Source organism: Danio rerio, chromosome 2, assembly GCF_052040795.2.
Source record: "Danio rerio strain M-AB ecotype USA chromosome 2, GRCz13ab, whole genome shotgun sequence".
In the NCBI taxonomy this organism is placed as follows: Eukaryota; Metazoa; Chordata; class Actinopteri; order Cypriniformes; family Danionidae; genus Danio; species Danio rerio.
In genome coordinates this window covers 11,450,972-11,470,000 of record NC_141022.1, presented here as the reverse complement: position 1 = coordinate 11,470,000, position 19,029 = coordinate 11,450,972, and the positions used below count along the sequence as shown (strand labels likewise).

Genomic DNA, 19,029 nt, shown 5'->3' with positions numbered 1-19,029 from the left:
GTGTTTATACAACAGTTTGACGGCATAATTGTGTATATAAAAACAAAATCAAACATGCAGAGTCTCAAAAACCCTTTTGTATGAGGAACTACTTTCTTCCACCTTGGATTCAATTCATAAGCTGACAGTTAAACAGCTGAGCAAGCATCTTTTAAACTGTAGATCTGTAGTGTCTGCTTTTTGCTGGCTGTATGTGAGAGGAGTAATACAGGGTAAGGGTAAAGAGGCTGTATGGGTGCTGATATTACTTAAATATATCACGGCTATCAGCCAATCAGATTCAAGAACCAGCTTTGGCTTTGTCCTAAAAATGTATAAAAAAATAACCCAGCAGTTTTATTTACTTTTGAATTTAAATAGTTATTTATGTATGTGTGTTAATTGCTTCTTTTTTATTTATGTATAATATTTAAATATTTCAAACATTTGCCACTTAAAAGACATGATCCATTAAGAATTATCTTTATTTTACTTTATTGGCTGTATACAGTATATTTATTTGTTGACTAATTATGATTATCCATAGATTTAAAAATAAAAATAAAATGTACTTCACGTCAAAAATGATTTAAAACCCACATTTATGCTCTTTCTATCAAAGCAAACATATAGGCAATTTAAAGAGCAAAAGTGAAGTGCAACTCTCACTCTCAAACACACATAAGACTGTAAACGTGACAAACCTCCTCCTCCTCACATCATCAACAGGAAACCAAAGACAGACTTCAACAGACAGTTCAACTGCATCAACAGGTCAAAAACTCTCCAACTCCGAGTTCTATTTTTCTTTCTCTGCTTTCTGGGCCGAGCCTCTTTAGGGAGTACGTGATTGAAATAGCTGCATAAAGTTGCCGTGATAATGGTTTGAGGTTTCTAGCGTTCTCTTTGTCTGGTACTTGACTGCGCAAGACTGACAAGCTTTCACGACCACAAATGTTATTTCTGAATCTGAGACGAACAGCTCAAGTAGAGCTCAATCAGAGATGGAGCATGGCTTTAAAAAAAGACAACATTGATTATAACCAGACACATCTATCTATTCAAAACCACGCATGTGAGAATTAACAAGAAACCTTTCTTACTGTCATCTTGTCCACCTTTTTTCCTACACCCTATAAAGCTTTGTGTGAATTATGGGAGTGAATTCGTTCTATTAAACTGTAAACAGGCTGCTATGAAGTCTTATTTTTCTCCCAGTTTTATGAAGAAACGTAAATATTTATGTATTATCAGAAAAGTGACTAATATTATGAATTCATACTATTTCATTTGTATGTAAATGTACAAAAGGAAAGGGAGGCGTGGCCACAAACCCCAGCCCTAAACCTTCCTCTCATTGGGGAATCAGAAAATAGTTTGCTGATATAAATTATCTATCCTGGTAACTCAAACGTAACTATTTTACATTTTGTCAGTTTAGTGGCTAATTCAAACAAATTCGTATGAGTTCAGTTATAAGAAAATGTAAGATTTTAAAAAGGAGGCCACTTTTTAAAAAAAAAAAAAAGCACCCCACCCCTTAACCCAACCATCATTCGTAAGAATTCATACAAATTAGCCACTTGTGACTTTTTGATTCAGTGGATAACTCAACACAATCTCATGATCATTCGTAACTTTTTGATTCAATGGATAACTCAGCAAGATCTCACAGCAATTCGTAACTTTTTGATTTAGTGGTTAACTCAACACAATCTCATGGCAATTCGTAACTTTTTGATTCAGTGGATAACTCAGCAAGATCTCACAGCAATTCGTAACTTTTTGATTCAGCGGATAACTCAACGCGATCTCACAGTAATTAGTTACTTTTTGATTCAGTTGATAACTCAACACGACCTCAATGTAATTTGTAACTTTTTGATTCAGTGGATATCTCAACGCGATCTCAAAGTAATTCGTACTTTTTGGATTAGGTGGATAACTCAACATGATCTCATAGTAATTCACAACTTTTTGAATCAGTGGATAATTCAACAAGATATCACGGCAATTCGTAACTTTGCTTTAGTAAATTACTGCGAGATCGTGTTGAGTTATCCACTGAATCAAAAAGTTACGAATTACAGTGAGGTCGTGTTGAGTTATCCACTGAATCAAAAAGTCACGAATTACTGCAAGATTGTGTTGAGTTATCCACTGAATCAAAAAGTCACGAATTACTGTGAGATTGTGTTGAGTTATCCACTGAATCAAAAAGTCACAAATTACTGCAAGATTGTGTTGAGTTATCCACTGAATCAAAAAGTTAAGAATTGCCGTGAGATCATGTTGAGTTATCCACTGAATCAAAAAGTCACGAATTACTGTGAGATTGTGTTGAGTTATCCACTGAATCAAAAAGTCACAAATTACTGTGAGATTGTGTTGAGTTATCCACTGAATCAAAAAGTCACAAATTACTGTGAGATTGTGTTGAGTTATCCACTGAATCAAAAAGTAACTAATTACTGTGAGATCGCGTTGAGTTATCCACTGAATCAAAAAGTCACAAATTACTGTGAGATTGTGTTGAGTTATCCACTGAATCAAAAAGTTAAGAATTGCCGTGAGATCGTGTTGAGTTATCCACTGAATCAAAAAGTTAAGAATTGCCGTGAGATCGTGTTGAGTTATCCACTGAATCAAAAAGTCACGAATTACTGTGAGATTGTGTTGAGTTATCCACTGAATCAAAAAGTCACAAATTACTGTGAGATTGTGTTGAGTTATCCACTGAATCAAAAAGTTAAGAATTGCCGTGAGATCGTGTTGAGTTATCCACTGAATCAAAAAGTTAAGAATTGCGTGAGATCGTGTTGAGTTATCCACTGAATCAAAAAGTTAAGAATTGCCGCGAGATCTTGCTGAATTATCAAGCGAATTAAAAAGTTAAGAACTGCCGTGAGATCGTGTAAGTTATCCACTGAATCAAAAAGTTACGAATTGCAGTGAGGTCATATTAACTTAACAACCATAAACCATATTTTATCCTTTCCGTATTCTACAACCCTAATCCACCCACTATTAAAGGGGCTGCTCACATTTTTGCATGCTCATGCAAGTTCATCTTTCCAATGGAAGCATGCAACTTGTGCACTCATATTAACGACGCCCTCATGTTTTCCAGGCGCACCAAGTTAAAAACATCTCAACTTTTCAGAATGTCGCAAGCACACCGCAAATGTAGAAATGACCAACCAGCTTCATACTTTGTAAGAAATATACACATTTCGATAAACTGATTACCTCAGACAAACAATTAAACTTGTATCAGAGCTGCAGCAATGTTTGTCATCTTCTGAGAAAACGGTTGATAGTTGTCTAGCAACAACAGACAACATGGGAGTGTGAGAACAAAAGCTTGTTGTGAAAGGTGAAGAAAGTGCCTTGCACGATATGCCTTGCGCTTTCCACTCAGTTTAAGATCTAATATATGAATGGTCCCATGCATACACCACCTACCTACAGGTGTCAAATCCAGTTCCTAGAAGGTCGCAGCTCAGCACAGTTTAGCTTTAAACCTAATTAAACGCACCAAATCAAACTACTTGAGTCCTTCAGGCTTGTATGAAACCTACAGGTAAGTTTGCTGCAAGGTTGAAATTAAACTGTGCAGAGCTGCAGCCCTACAGGAACTATATGTACGTGACCTACCTATATTAACTATCATTGAGCATCAAATTTGGAGTATATTGAGTCAAAATTCATAGTTAATGAGTTCACCCAAAATAACTGAGCTTTTCTTTCTGTTCTGCTAATTTTTTTGTTGTGTTAATGCAAAAGATATTTTGAAAAATGTTAGAAACCAGCGACTATTCACATTAATTGTACACTGTAAAAAAATCCTATTTTGTGATTCACAGGTGTTTTCCATGTATTTACGGTTGTGAATTGCATAATGGGATGTTGATCAACTTTACAGTTTGACAGAGTGACTTTTATTGACATTTTAGTAGTCTGAAATAATGTAGTGTATAAAAACAAAAATTTAGAGACATAATTCTGTAAAATATCAGAAAATGTACTGGCAGCATATTACATGGTTTTTGTAGCATAATAAACACCAACCCAGACAAAAGTTGTTAGAAAAAATATCCAGGACCCATAATGCAATTCAAAAGCATAAATAAACTAGGAAAAATAAAAACATGATTCACAAAATATGGAAAACTGCTAATTTACAGATTTTTTACAGCGTTGGAAAAACAAAAACTATGGAAATCAATGGTTTCCAACATTCTTCAGAATGTTTTCTATTTCTAAAAATAATTTAATATATTGTAGCACAGCTTTATTTTCAAAAGGGTTAGTTCAATCAAAAATAACAATCCTGTTATAAATTACTCATGTGGTTCCAGTCCCATTCGTTCATCTTTAGAACAAAAATTAAGACAATTTTGATGAAGAGAATCCTCTCATGACATTCTGGCAATGGTCCATACAGTAGGTATTCAAAATCCAACACAATCTCACGGCAATTCGTAACTTTTTCATTTAATGGCTAATTCGTACAAATTCGTACGATCTATTTTGTACATTTTAGTACGATTTGCGTATCCCCCAATGACGGTTGGGTTTAGGGGTGGGGTTAGGTGCCACGCCTCCTTTTAAAATCGTACATTTTCTTACGACTGAACTCGTACGAATTTGTATGAATTAGCCACTAAACTGCCAAAACGTAAAATACTTACGTTTTCTTGTGAGATCAGGCTGTCAAAATCCCAAAAAGGAACCAAAAGCATTGTGAAAATGTTCATTTGGACTCGTAATCATATGAAGCTCCATAAACACATTTGTGTACTAAAATTCAATGATTTTGTTCACTAATATCTTACAGCCAGTATGATACTTGTGTTTTGATCTGCTGACCTTAATGTTGTATTTCTTTAAATGCGCTGAAAACAAAGAAAAAAGATAAACAAAATAATTTTTTCAGTTAATTTGGCACAAAAGTGTTCTTGGAGTTATGTTTGTTTATAATTGATCCAATGAAGTCGCATAGAATGTTTCTAGCTCTCTTTCTGGATTTTAAACATCTCAGCACTGCTGTCAGAATGTCTCAGGAGCTCTCAGAGTTCACCTAAAATACCTTAATTTGTGTTGAGCAGATACACAAAGGTCTTCGGTGTTTGAATCAACATGAGGGTGAGTTCATTTTGGGGCATATTAACACTTTAAATTGAATAATATCAGTTCTTCTGAATGGAAATTTCCCAAACATGAAAAATGCTACTCCTAATTTGATATGCAGTTAAAAAATGCAAATAAAAAAAACAAAAGCACCAAACTTCAGCCAACACAAGACCTCCCTCTTCAAAGAGTTACAACATTTATGAGCAACACACGATGCTATCAGCAGCAAACCAGATCAGGAGAGATGAGCATCAGTGGGTTTGAATCAGCACTGGTTGCCACACAAAATCAGTCTGTGAGCAGGAGGTGTTGAGGGCACTCGCTCACTCACACCTACAGGTTTATCAGAGAGCGACGTTTCTCACCAAACCTCAAACCACCGACAGTGTTACTGCGCGCCCCAGATAGGGAAGAGGAGGAAACATCAGGGCAAATTTATGAATCACAATCAAAACTACAGTAGACTTTCACTCTGGCACGGCGTCAAATCAAACGTCTTCATAGGCTTGGAAGTAAAAGCTATTTACTGATCGACAGTAACTTACTGTATTTACGCTAAGAGCAGCATTTATCTTGCGGTGTTTGTATTTATAGTATATACCTTTACTTTAAAATATACATTAATTTTTACAATGCAACTTTTTAAAACAGTAACTGTCCACAACTGCACAACTGTCCTACAGTAAAAATAAAGTTATATTCATTCATTCATTTTCCTTCGGCCTAGTCCCTTTATTTATCAGGTATCGCCACAGTGGAATGAACCACCAACTATTCCAGCTTATGTTTTACAAGGATGCCCTTTCAGTTACAAACATCCATACACTCTCATTTACACTCATACACTACAGACAATTTAGTTTATTAAATTACCTATACTGCATGTTTTTGGACTGTGGGGGAAACCAATAACCCTGCCGTCCCCCAGGTTATATTACAGTAATTACTGTGTAATATAGAAAGTCATTAACAGTGCAGGCATTAAACAAGTTGATTTTAACAGTTGTATATTATGTTTTGATGTTTGTTTTTCTGTCATTTGCTCATGAAACAGCTACTGTTTTATATGTTTTCATGCAGTGTTAATTAAAAAGGAAAAGTTTTTGATCATTTATTTATGCAACATTTTAGAGGTTTGAAACGTAACCTTTTCAAAAAATGTTAAATAGATTTAGTTAAAAATGGTGATGTATTTAAAAATGTTTTATGATTCCCTGACTTATATACAGAGTATATTTAGTTTTCATGCATCCGTGCATCCCAAAATTATTTTAAAAAAAATTTAAAACATTATTTTTGTACATTTGTATTTTTGTTGTGTAAACATATTCTGTTTTATAATGTAAAAAAGCACAGATTTTAGTTTGTGAACCAAACTTTCACAAACGCCTAAAGAATAAAGAGATTTTCCTCCAGTGTTTTATTAAGACATGTCACATAATTACTAATACTAATATTGTTACTATTATTAGTAAGTAATAATTTACTAATACCTTTAAGCTTACATTCATTTTGTTTGAAAATGGCCCACAATGCAGATATACAGTAGGTTTAATTTAGGTCCATTTGTTGAATTTAAATTACATATCATCTACATGCCAACTAATTCTCATTAGATTATAATTAGACTGTTAGGGTTGGGGTTAGGGTTAGTGTAAGTTGACATGTACTTGCAAAGTTTCTTACAGTCCGTCAAATGTCTACCTCTTAAGGCCAAAGATGTTTTTTTACATGCATTTTTATTTCTCTTTGCTATTTGGGCTTATTGGAACGTAATTAGAATAAAAACCTAAGTATCATCTTTTGATAAGATGTACTTTTAGTGAAAAAATTGTGGACTCGCATTCCGAATTTACATAAAACACTTTTTCCAGAATGTTTTTAATGCATATTTAACTTTTTTTTTTTTTTTTTTAACTTGCTTTGACTATTAGAGAGTTAAAACTATTTTTTCCCCATTTTGGACAGTTAAGTGTTTGCAACATTTCATATGCTGCAAAACAGTTGCAGAATGACACTGCATGTCTGTAACAAAATATAAAACATTCAAAGTATTTTAATAGCCACTTAAGAGCTAAAATGTGCTGTCCACGTATGTGGACACTCAAGCACAAGAGGGTTAAATTATTTTAAATTTTGTTACATTAAAGACTAAGATTCAACAATAAGCAAATGCACTGAAGAGTATTTTAAGCAAAAAAAATTAGTAATAAAAATAAATAAATAATAATAATAGTAAAGAATTAGAATTAAAGATTAAGATCCAGTATAACACTAACAAAGTAAGAGATTTTTTTAAGGGAGTGCCAACCAACAAACAATCAAACAAACAAATCCAAGTAATAATCTTTACATTTAAGAAAGAAAGAAAGAAGGAAAGAAAGAAAGAAGGAAGGAAAGAAGGAGGGAATGAAAGAAAGAAAGAAAGAAAGAAAGAAAGAAAGAAAGAAAGAAAGAAAGAAAGAAAGAAAGAAAGAAAGAAAGAAAGAAAGAAAGAAAGAACGATTTACTAGCAGTTATTTGTCTGGCAGGCTATTTTCCATTAATTTTACAGACATTTCTGTTAAATTGGAATAATAAAACTACATAATCAAATAATCAAATAAAAAATACAGAAAATGTTACTCATGATAATATAACTTTGTTGTTTGTGGTGATAAGTGAAACTTTAAAATAATTGAACATTCAGCCAATAATACTAGTTATTCATCAGAAACAGTGTGAATTTTATTTAAAAAGTTATGACTCACATGGTCAAAGCTGACCCCAATATAAACACTTCAGTTTTTAATGCATTAAAATAAGAGTTTAAAGTCTCAAACTCAATTCGTTGAGGGCCGCAACTCTGCAGTTTTTTCTACAACCGCAATCAGACACAGCTGATCCAACTACTGAAGGTGTTCATGACTCATTTGGATCAGCTGTGTTTTATAAGGTTGGAGCAAAACTGTGCTGCGCTGTGCCATATGAGACCATACGGTTTAAAGGGATAGTTCACCCAAAACTGAACATTCTGTCATGAGTTCCTCACCCTTCACTTGTGGAAAACCTTTTTAAGTTTATTTCTTCAGTTAAGAGAAAGGGAAAAAAAGATATTTTGAAAAATGTTAGAAACCAGTAACCATTGACTTCCACAGTATTTGTTTTTCCTACTATGGAAGTCAATGAGGACTGTCTTCAGAATAACATTTTATGAAGACAGAAGCTCAAAACTGTTCGGAACCACTTAAGGGTGAGTGAAAAGAGATTAAATAGTAAATTTTGGGTGAACTATCTCTCTTTAAGTACATTATTGTTGTTGTTTTTATTTTTTGTCTCAATCAACATTAATAAAATCTTCCAAAACTGATAAATGGTCCATAGTAACAGATTTTAGTTTGTCCAAAAGATCCCTTTTTCCTCTTGTCTCACCATGTGAACGGCAGTTTATCTCACAAACACCTCTTTGACAGTGCTATGTGGCAACACAACAATGAACCACGGTTTACCGGTTACAATGGGAGGAGGTCTCAGGCTATCTTTGTAATCAGCAAGGCTCATCGTGAACCTGCACGCCAGGGTTTCTGGTTGTAAATCTACTGAACAGTGGGGTGCTACAAATCACATGGAGGCAGACGTGTTGAGAGGTGCTAAGAGTTTCCTGGCCATTGTGTGGCTATTTGAGAAAAAAAAGTTCTCTCAATAAGGAGAAGTTTTGCTACACGACATGCGTGCATGATCAGGACTCTGATGGCTTAGCATGACACGTGTGTTTAACCGATTTCATGCCAGAAGTTTTGCTTTGGTTTATGTTTGTGTTACAGCGGTTAGCGTTAGCATGCTACTTGTGTGTAGCTATTGGCTGTACTGAGCAGCTTCTGAAATAGTGAGTCTAAATGTAATCTGGGGCCTTACTGGAAGACTGATTTGCTTGAATACACCACCTCTGCTTGACAAGATATGTAGAGCATGCGGCTATAAGTGACAATCAAAATTTAGACCTTGTCTCACCCCTCAGAATGACAGCAGGCTTTGTCTTTTGTGCGGTTGCATTTCCTTGTTTTAAAAATGGCATGAAATGAACGTTCGCCTTTTCATTTATTTAGTAAATGCGAATATTATAGCTTACAATGAAATAATAATACTGTGAATAAAAACTTCTAATATTGTTTTTTCTTTTCTTACAGATATGGGACAGTAGCTAAGTTTCTATCACCCTGTGTTGATGCCTACTTTGAAGGATCACATGATGGAAATACCTAATTTCAAATTAAAAATTAAAAAATATTATGCTTACTTGAGGTGGATTTGGACTTGTATGAAAAAGGATTAATGCAAATAATTAGAGACGGAAACATGCTTGCTGATCAAACTCATTTCACCCACATGACTAATAGACTGTATCCATTAAGCTTGCTTTGTTTACTGTTGGTTAGGTTATCAATACTACAGTGAGCAGCTCTAAAACCCTGACAGAAATGCACCTAATTGACACTTTTTTATCTTGCAAACTTTGAAAAAATTCACTTCACATCAGGAATTTGGCTAGTGTGAACCCACATTTACATGCCATAATATGGACAAAAAGATGCAAGTTCTGTCAAAAATGCCCAGCTTAATATGTTTGCAAACTGCAATGATTTTCATGCATCTTCAAATTCAACCTTTTTACACTTAAATTCTGATGCTTTAAAAAGAAAAAATAAATATTATTAAATAAATTCTAATATTCATTCAATTATTAAATATTGAAAGCAATATTAATCATAATTTATTTTTCTTTTTTCGGCTTAGTCCCTTTATTAATCACCACAGCGGAATGAACCGCCAACTTATCCAGCATATGTTTTAATCAGTGGATGCTTTTCCAGGTACAATCCATCTCTGGAAAACATCCATACACACTCATTCACACTCATACACAACAGACAATTTAGCCTACCAAATTCACCTGTACAAGATGTCTTTGGACTGTGGGGGAAACCGGAGCACCCGGAGAAAACCCACGCAAACGCAGATAGAACATGCAAACTCCACACAGAAACGCCAACTGGCCCAGCTGAGTCTCGAACCGGCGCCTTCTTGCTGTGTGGCGACAGCACTACCTACTGTGCCACCGCATCGCTGTCAATATTAATCAACATTTATAAATTATCATCAAGATGCTGCAATCAATATGTAAGAGAGAAATCATGTTTGAATGTGTGCTGGCTTTTTGCTGTCTCTCCTGTTACAGTATGTGTATTAGAGTGGATGGACTGAGTGCACATTATACAATGCATAATATTTGTTAATGACACTTAAAATAAGTTGCAGATCATATTCATTGATCAGTGCAGCTGTGACTTACTCTGTACAAAGCAAAGCAGATGCATTCATCCACTTAACAACTGAACTATTAAAGTTTATTCCAATAAAAAAATGCAGGTATCACCTTATTTTGATGGTCGCTTTAAAGCAATTTGTTGAATTTAAGTTACATTGCATCTACATGCCAACCTATTCTCATTAGACTATAAGTGGACTGTTGGGTCAGGGTTAGTTTAAGTTGTTATGCACTTGCAAAGTTTCTTATAGTCCGTTAAATGTCTGTTGAAGGAGCATATCAATAGATATTAAGCAGACAGTACTAATCCTCAAAGGAAAAGTAAATGGCATGTGGTTAATGCAACTTTTAGTCAACAAAATGGGGAACATCAAAATAAAGTCTTACCAAAGTAAAACAACTGTGGCTGAAACACCAACTATTGTTGCAAACCTATTATGAATGTGCAGAGATTCTGCTGGAAAATGTGGACATGGGATTCACTCATTCATTTTCTAATCTGCTTAGTCTCTTTATTAAATCGGGGATCGCCACAGCGTAATGAACCGCCAACTTATCCAGCACATGTTTTACACAGCGGATGCCCTTCCAGCTTCAACCCATCTGAGAAACATCCATACACACTCATTCACACTCATACACTACAGACAATTTAGCCTACCCAATGCACCTGTACCGCATGTCTTTGGACTGTGGGGGAAACCGGAGCACCTGGAGGAAACCCACGCAAACACAGACAGAACATGCCAACTCCACACAGAAGCACCAACTGACCCAGCCAAGGCTTAAACCAGCAACTTTCTTGCTGTGAGGTGACAGCACTACCTACTGCACCACCGCGTCACCCTGGACATGTAATGTAAAATAAAATAAAAGGGCACTTTTATCATTTATAATTTATCTTGAAGAGATAAGGTAGGTCATACAAAACTGAAAAGTTCTATAATCTTTAATTCTCTCATAATTTGTTTTACACTGTAAAAAAAATGCTGGGCTCCACACAATCAATTTGAGTTGGTCGAGTTAACTTATTAGTTTTACAAACTGAAGTGGATTGAACATAAAACAATCAAGTTGTCCCCAAATAAACTCAAGAATTGTGATTTTTCAGTTCGTTTTAAATAAGTAGGTCAAAGACAAAGGTCGTCTCTTTTTTTGTTCCTCTGTTAAACACAAAAGAAGATATGTTGAAGAAAGCTGGAAACCTGTAACCATTGATTTTCATTTGTTATTCCTACTATGGATCTACTAGCATTGGTTCACTCAAAAAAAAACTAAATTAAAATGAGTTGAAACAACACAATTCTTGAGATTTCATTGGGAGAATTTCATTGATTCCCAATTCACCTGTACCGCATGTCTTTGGACTGTGGTGTAAACCGAAACACCCGGAGGAAACCCACGCGAACGCAGGGAGAACATGCAAACTCCACACAGAAAAGCAAACTGAGACGGGCTCAAACCAGCGACCAGCACTACTTACTGCTCCACTACTTCGCCCATTGAGAGGACTTTTTTTTATGTTCAATCCACATAAATTTGTTAAAAAGTGTTAAGTTAACTTAATGGATTTGTGTTGGGACAACACAAATGAATTGTGTGGAACCCTACATTTTTTACAGTGTTGAGAGATGTGATCGGAGAAGTTTTGCGATTTGGGACTCGATTTCAAGCCATCAAACCCAGTTGTGCTAAATATCGATGTCGCCAACCTCATATGTTGCTTTAATACTTCTCCAAACACCTGAGTAAAATATCGTTACCTCCTAGATCTCTCTTACACAATAATTTTACCAAACATCAGGCATCGCCTCCAAACACAAGATAACATGCATCATCTTGCAGAAAGTGTATTTATTTTTATTTATTTATTTTTTATTTTCATACCAATCTGTCACACTACTTTCCAAGAAAGTGTTTGAAAAGCTTGTAAACCACTCGGCTCTTAAGTTCCTCTCACATGTTACAAGAAATGACCAAACAAGCTTTACAATTTCTATGCAAATTCTCCAGGTGTGAATAAAAAAATCATGTAAAAGCTCATCTTTTTTTCATATCAGAAATCACCAATTACCACCTTTTCAGCTAAGCTAAGTCCTATACCTCCTGGATGGCCTAGGGTTGAGCAAATTAAAGATTGTTTACCCTGATTTTTATTTTTAGTTAAACTTAACTTTTTAATATTTTACAATTATTTTACAATGTGGTTAAGGAGCTGTGAATTCATTCCTACTGTTTGATCAACTGCTTGTGAGAGAAACTGCGCTCTCGTTTGAAAACATAATGGGAAAATGACAAAACGTGAATAAAAAATCTCAACATACTTGAATTTGTAACTCAGTGATCTGCTTTTGAAGACGTTCGATCAAGTTCCCTGCATCTTCATCTTCGTTTCCTTTCCACTGGAGACAAGAGAAACACTACTTAAATACAGTGGAACTTGAGAGCAGAAAATATGAATGGTGAAGTAACATTCAATGTTTTGAAATCAGACTCATCATCTGATTAATCTGAATCTTTTTGTCTATCACCATCAGGCATGACTTGTCCATCCGGTGGAGAGGTTTTTTTTTTTCACAGTTACATTAATGCAAGCAAATGTCTGCTTCATCTTGCTGTGAAGTGAGATATAGTGTTGGCATTTTCTTGCAAAATCACTTCTGCATAAAAAGAGCTGATAAACAAGTGCGATGTGGAGGCCTGGTCTGAGTGTGTGAACAACGCCAGCATCCGAGAACTCGGCCAGCAGAGTGAGAAAGATCTTATCGTAGCTCTGCTTCGAGAAAAAGCAGAAGATGCTGCTTCCTCAAGGCTGTCAGAGCGATCAGGCCACTCACTGATCATGTGAGATGAATAAATGGAATAATCCCTGATCTGAGCAAGGTTTAAGGACTGTGATTCGTCCTCATGGAAAAGGCTGGTGTTTTGTGGGGTGCTTTCATTTCTGCTACTTTTCTGACTGTGATTTTCAGCCAGAAAATGATTTATGGGAATAAAGTTTTCTGACGTCAAACGCTGGAAGACTACAGTAATTCGCCACTCGTTCCATCAAGATTTTCCTACATGGTACTATAATAAGGTTCCTCAGCTATGCTATGTTTCCATCCAAAGGTGCTGGATTTGTGTGCAAAACGTAAATATAGCATAACATATTTGCAAATATTGTACTGTTTAACATTTAATGAGTTAAAGAGAACAACATCGTCACTTTCTAATAAACTGGCATCAAATATTGGAAAGAAAAAATGGAATTTGCTTTTGTAGGTGTGGGCCTTTTCTCTTATTTATTAAATTACATCAGAAGATGAAGTCCAAACGCAATGAATGTGCGGTGCCTTTAGAAGGTCAGTTCTGGAGGCAATAATACTGAATCTATTTGATGACAGGGTTTTAGACAACAATTCAGATGTTTTACAATGTGGTCAGTCTCCACTGGTTTGCCCATTAAGTCTGCCCATCACACCCATTTTTGTTATCACATGACTTTTTTGATGCGCATACTGGAATTTTATTTATTCATTTATTTTCCTTCGGCTTAGTCCCTTATTTATCAAGGGTTGCCACAATGGAAAGAACCGCCAACTATTCCAGCATATCCTTATGAATCACAATCAAAACTACAGTAGACTTTCACTCTGTACACCGTCAAATCAAACTTCTTGATGTGCTTGGAAGTAAAAGCTAGCTGTATAACAATTTCCTGTAGAATCTACAGTAACTTACTGTATAACATTTACAACAGCATTTATATTGTTGTTTATGTATTTGTAGTATTGTATACCTGTACTGTAAAATATACAGTAATTTTTACAATGAAACTTTAAAAACAGTAGCATACTGCATAACTGTCCTACAGTAAAAACCTATTTATATTCATTCATTCTTTAATTTTCCTTCAGCTTAGTCCCATTATTCATTAGGGGTCGCCACAGCGAATGCCTTTCCAGCCGCAACCCAGTACTGAGAAACACCAATACACTCTCACAATCACACACATACACTACAGTAAATTTAGTTTACTCAATTCACCTCATGTCTGTGGACTGTGGGGGAAACCGGAGCACCTGGAGGAAACCCACGGCAACATGCGGGAGAACATGCAAACTCCACACAGAAATGCCATCTGGCCCAGCCAGGACTCAGACCAGCGACCTCAGGCCTGTAGCCAGCCAGGTGAAAGGAGCAGTTCTTTTTTTCTCAAAAACTGAACCCTTTTGCAGTTATAAGCCTCATTTTCTATTTAATTATGAGACTTACAGTAAATACTGCATTGTAGTGACATTTTAAGCACTATTTTTATCTGAATTAACTTGTCAGATGGTCATCATAACCACACTTTTACAGTGGTAATAATAAGAATAATAACAATAATAATAACAACAATAATAATAATAATAATAATAATAACAACAATAGTAATAATGTAGAGTTTCACAAATCTTTTTGTCTTTTTTGTAAAAGAAAAGTACATTAGAAAACTAATGGATAATAACAATTGCCAAATAGTATTCAAACTGATTTTAATATGGGCCACTTTTGGTGCTTCACACCTTGGTTTCAATAATAAGGTTAAGGATTTAAAATTAAAATTACCTGCAAAAATTTTTCTCTATTAAAAAACATTACAGTAGCAAAAGATAAATTCTCTTATGTCAGATTATAAAACGAAAATATTTTTTAACAATGGCCTAAAGTGATTAGCTGAAGTCACACCGAAGGGAAAGCCAACAGAGGATTGCACTGAGTCTTAAAGCCTTTTTTGATTAATTATCTTCCCTATTTATGATGGCATAGCAGTCAAAATAGGACAAATGAGCTCATGTATGGGACAAATTCTGGACCTTTGTCAGTGAGGAGTGGATCCTTCAAACCATCTGAACCCCCATCCTCTGGCTACGGGTCTGGACCTCCTTGCTGTGAGGTGAAGGTGCTAACCACTGAGCCACTGTGCCGCCCATACTGGAATTTATTTAGTAAATGTTTTTCCATCATAGTTTATGCACATACTTTCTCATCAGACAAAAAGTTTATTTTACTCAGCTGTTTCTTATTTGAATTTTAAAATGTACGCTGATCTAGAGTTTCCTTTAAGTTTTTTTATCTAATGATCCAAAATGCACATAAAAATACTGTAGGAAAAGATATTGATATAAAAACAAGTCTTATGGATAAAATATGGAAAGATACTGCTCTACGGTTAGAACTGCACTCATGTTGAAAACATACATTTTGGAGATCTTGTATTTATTTTTGAAAAATATTATGTTTCTAGTGTGTAGAAAATGCTTTGGAGTGTGAGTGTGTGCAATTACTGCTGTAGGAGGAAAAATACAATCACATTTACCACAAAATCTACTCAAAATTATATTCGGAAACTAAGGGCACACACCTGTTGCACTCAATACAAGTTAAACTCAATGTTAGAAATGTTCCCTATAGCGCATGTCTTTGGACTGTGGGGGAAACCGGAGCACCAGAAAGAAACCCACGCAAATACAGGGAGAACATGCAAGCACACAGAAATGCCTACTGACCCAGCCGGGACTCGAACCAGTGATCTTCTTGCTGTGAAACAACAGTGCTTACCATTGCGCCACGAGCTGCCCCGTTATTTTGTTACCACAAGAAATAATTGAATTAGTTTTCTTTAAATAAGCATGAACCAAGGTTAAATACAAGAGAAGAGATTTGGGTGGGTGGTTTAGTTGTTAGCACCTCACAACAAGAAGGTTGCTGGTTTGCGTCTATTTGGTATTTCTGTATGGAGTTTGCATGTTCTCCCCACAGTACAAAAACATGCGGTATAGGTGCATTGGATGAACCAAATTTTCCATAGTATGTGTGTGTGCGGATGTTTCCCAGTGCTGTGTTGCAGCTGGAAGGGCATCTGCTGCGTAAAACATATGCTAGATAAGTTGGCGGTTCATTCCGCGGTGGTGACCCCTGATAAATAAGGGACTAAGCAATGAATGAGATTTGGGAGACTTTTGGAGGGTTTGATAGCAGAAATGTGATCTTAAGATTTCATAACTGCACTTGTGTATTATTTGCAGTGGTGAAAAAAAATACACAAGTAAAAGTACAATGTCTAGCCTAAAAATGTAGTGCAAGTAGATTAAAAGTATCTGTTGTAAACATTACTCAAAGCATGAGTAATAAGTAGACCTTGCAAAAGTACTCAAGAGTAGTGAGTATCACGCTGTGAAAAGCTGATGCCTTTACATGTAATTTGAGCATGTGTGTAAACGTAACATTCTGTAGTGCATTTAGTTATTGCCCAGCAGGCACACAACATCATAAGACGTTAATATTAGGTTAAGTTTAGGTTGTGATGTCAGGTGGCCAAATTCAGTGTCTAGCCAGTGTCTAAGGACAATGTTATTTTGATGTCCATTAACAACGTCTGATGACGTTGATATTTGATTGATTTTAGGTTGTTAGAATGTGACCAAAATCCAACATCGAGCCAACATCTTAACCCAATGTCATATTGACGTCAAATACTGACTACTATTTATCAGGTATGGCAACCAAAACCTAACATCTGATAGATGTCATAGTGGTAACGTACATCAAGCTGTAACATCATTAAACGTTAATACTTGGTTGATTTTAGGTTGGACGTTGGACATTGACGTCGGCCTGACTTGATTTTCATTTCCAAAACGAAATGCAATATCCTTACGACATTGGAGTACAACGTCAATCTGACGTTATGTTGACGTTTTGTGCCTGCTGGGTGTTTAAGGCCATTTCAGTCATCATACAGTAAACATCCGTCAGCTTCTCATCAGTGACATGCATCTAAGCTCTCTCGGGGTCAACGCGTGTAAAGATTTTGAACATCTTCTTGGACTCTTTTAATGCTTCCAAACAGTTTGCTGCAATTATAAATCGCCCATGTCTTGAGGTTGTTCATAATGATGCAATTTGCCTTATATGTGGATTTGACTGGACAGGAATCACAGGACTGATTTTTCTCCCATAGACAAAAAAAATAAGTGGTTACTGTATGTTGAAGGAAAGTAGTGGAGTAAAAGTACAGATACTGCACTAAAAATGTTTTCAGGGTAAATTGAAAGTACACATTTTAAAAATTACTAAGTAAACTACGATTCCTGAGAAAAACTACTCAAATACAGTCATTTGAGCATCTTGCTGATCAAATCCTTGTTTCACAATAAATAAAGTTAGCAGTGGTATTCCTTTAAAATGTTCCCTTCTTCTCAAATAAGTATATGTTTGTTTGTTTGCTTGTTTTTAAATGACCATAAAAATGTAAAGAATATTTACATTTTACAACACAGACATGCAGTTAAAGTGTACAGGACTGACCATGATCATTTACGTTTTTTATTTCATTGTTTTTAATAATACTACAGACAAAATAAGTGATTTTACAGGGATAGTTCGCCCAAGAAGGAAAATTTGCTCAATATTTAATAACTCTCAAGATGTTCAAAACCTTTTGAGTTAATTTTCTGTTTAATACAAAATACAGTATTTTGAAAAAAAAAAAAAAAACAGTAATCATTGACTTCCACAGTAAGAAAAACAAACTTTATGGCAACCAAATGGTTACTGGTTTTCATCATTCCTCAAATTATCTTCTTTTGAGTAAAATGGTTTGAAACAAGAAAAGGGTGAGTAAATGATGCCAGAATATTCTGTTTTGGGTGGACTATCACTTTAACTGTACTGAAAGCTTTGACAAAGAGACTTAATGTTGCTCACGGCGTAGGATTAATTTAGCCTGAGGGAAGTCAGCAAGGGTAAATGACACTGTAATTAGACGCCTCCTGACTGTCAGAAAGCCGATGATGTCAGGTATGGTGTTACCTTGTTTTGAACAGCTAAAAAGTGGCATCTGATCTGCTGTAATTGGCTGTGCAGATCTTTGTTGTGTGATGTCAGTTCCTGTAGATGATCTCGCTGGCTGCTCACATGCGCTTCAGTTCGCTTGAGCTGGTTTCTGTGAATTTCATTCTGCAGTGAAAAGAGAAGTCTTTAAATAAGAGGATTGACTAATTTAACAACTGTAATGCAGTTTAGCATTGATTTCCTGTACTAACAGTATGAATCTGATTTAGAAGTCATGTTTTAACCAATGCTAGTCATTTCTAGACATGTTTCACAACCATACGGTTTTGAAATCTTAGTTGCATCATGATGCAGTGACAATGATAAGTTCAAGTGGTCATTGAAGATAAGAGTACCACTTTAATGTTAAGGGGCCTTTACTACTGTGTACTTTCATTTTCTTTTATTTTGTATATACATTTGTTTATGTTGTACTTATATTTTAATAATGATCTGTATGTAAATACATCTGTAATAAATTTATGTACCATCCCTTATATCTTAACAAACCCTTTAACCTACCCAAACCTGTCTTCTACCTTACCAATACCCCACATCAAAGTGATGTGCAAAACAATATGAACACATAAGTACATTGTGCTTAATTTTTGATGTAAGTACACTGTAAAAACACACTATTGCAGCTTACCTTTTTTGTTAAACCAATCAACTCAACTGATATAAATTAAACAGACTAAAAGTATTATGTTAAACTTTGTAAACCTTACAAACATTAGTTGAAACCTGAT

At 35.3% G+C, this 19,029-nt stretch overlaps 2 protein-coding genes across 7 annotated transcripts in view; both read right to left on the bottom strand.

The window, feature by feature from the left end:
• gfi1aa (growth factor independent 1A transcription repressor a) overlaps positions 1 to 16,505 on the bottom strand; it is a 40,486-nt gene extending 23,981 nt beyond the window's left edge. The window contains exon 1 of the mRNA XM_087239459.1: positions 16,472 to 16,505. The gene's annotated coding sequence lies outside the window, so the exon portion shown is untranslated. The remainder of the gene's footprint in view (positions 1 to 16,471) is intronic.
• Positions 1 to 19,029, bottom strand: part of evi5a (ecotropic viral integration site 5a) — a 50,033-nt gene that overhangs the window by 6,133 nt on the left and 24,871 nt on the right. For 3 of the 6 annotated variants that reach the window (XM_087240473.1, XM_087240474.1, XM_087240477.1), the window contains 2 exons: positions 18,260 to 18,406; positions 12,745 to 12,822 (listed from right to left, as the gene is read on the bottom strand). In XM_087240473.1, coding sequence (XP_087096599.1) covers positions 12,745 to 12,822; positions 18,260 to 18,406 — 225 coding nt within the window. The remainder of the gene's footprint in view (positions 1 to 12,744; positions 12,823 to 18,259; positions 18,407 to 19,029) is intronic. The other 3 variants (XM_087240475.1, XM_087240476.1, XM_087240478.1) reach the window with 1 other exon arrangement.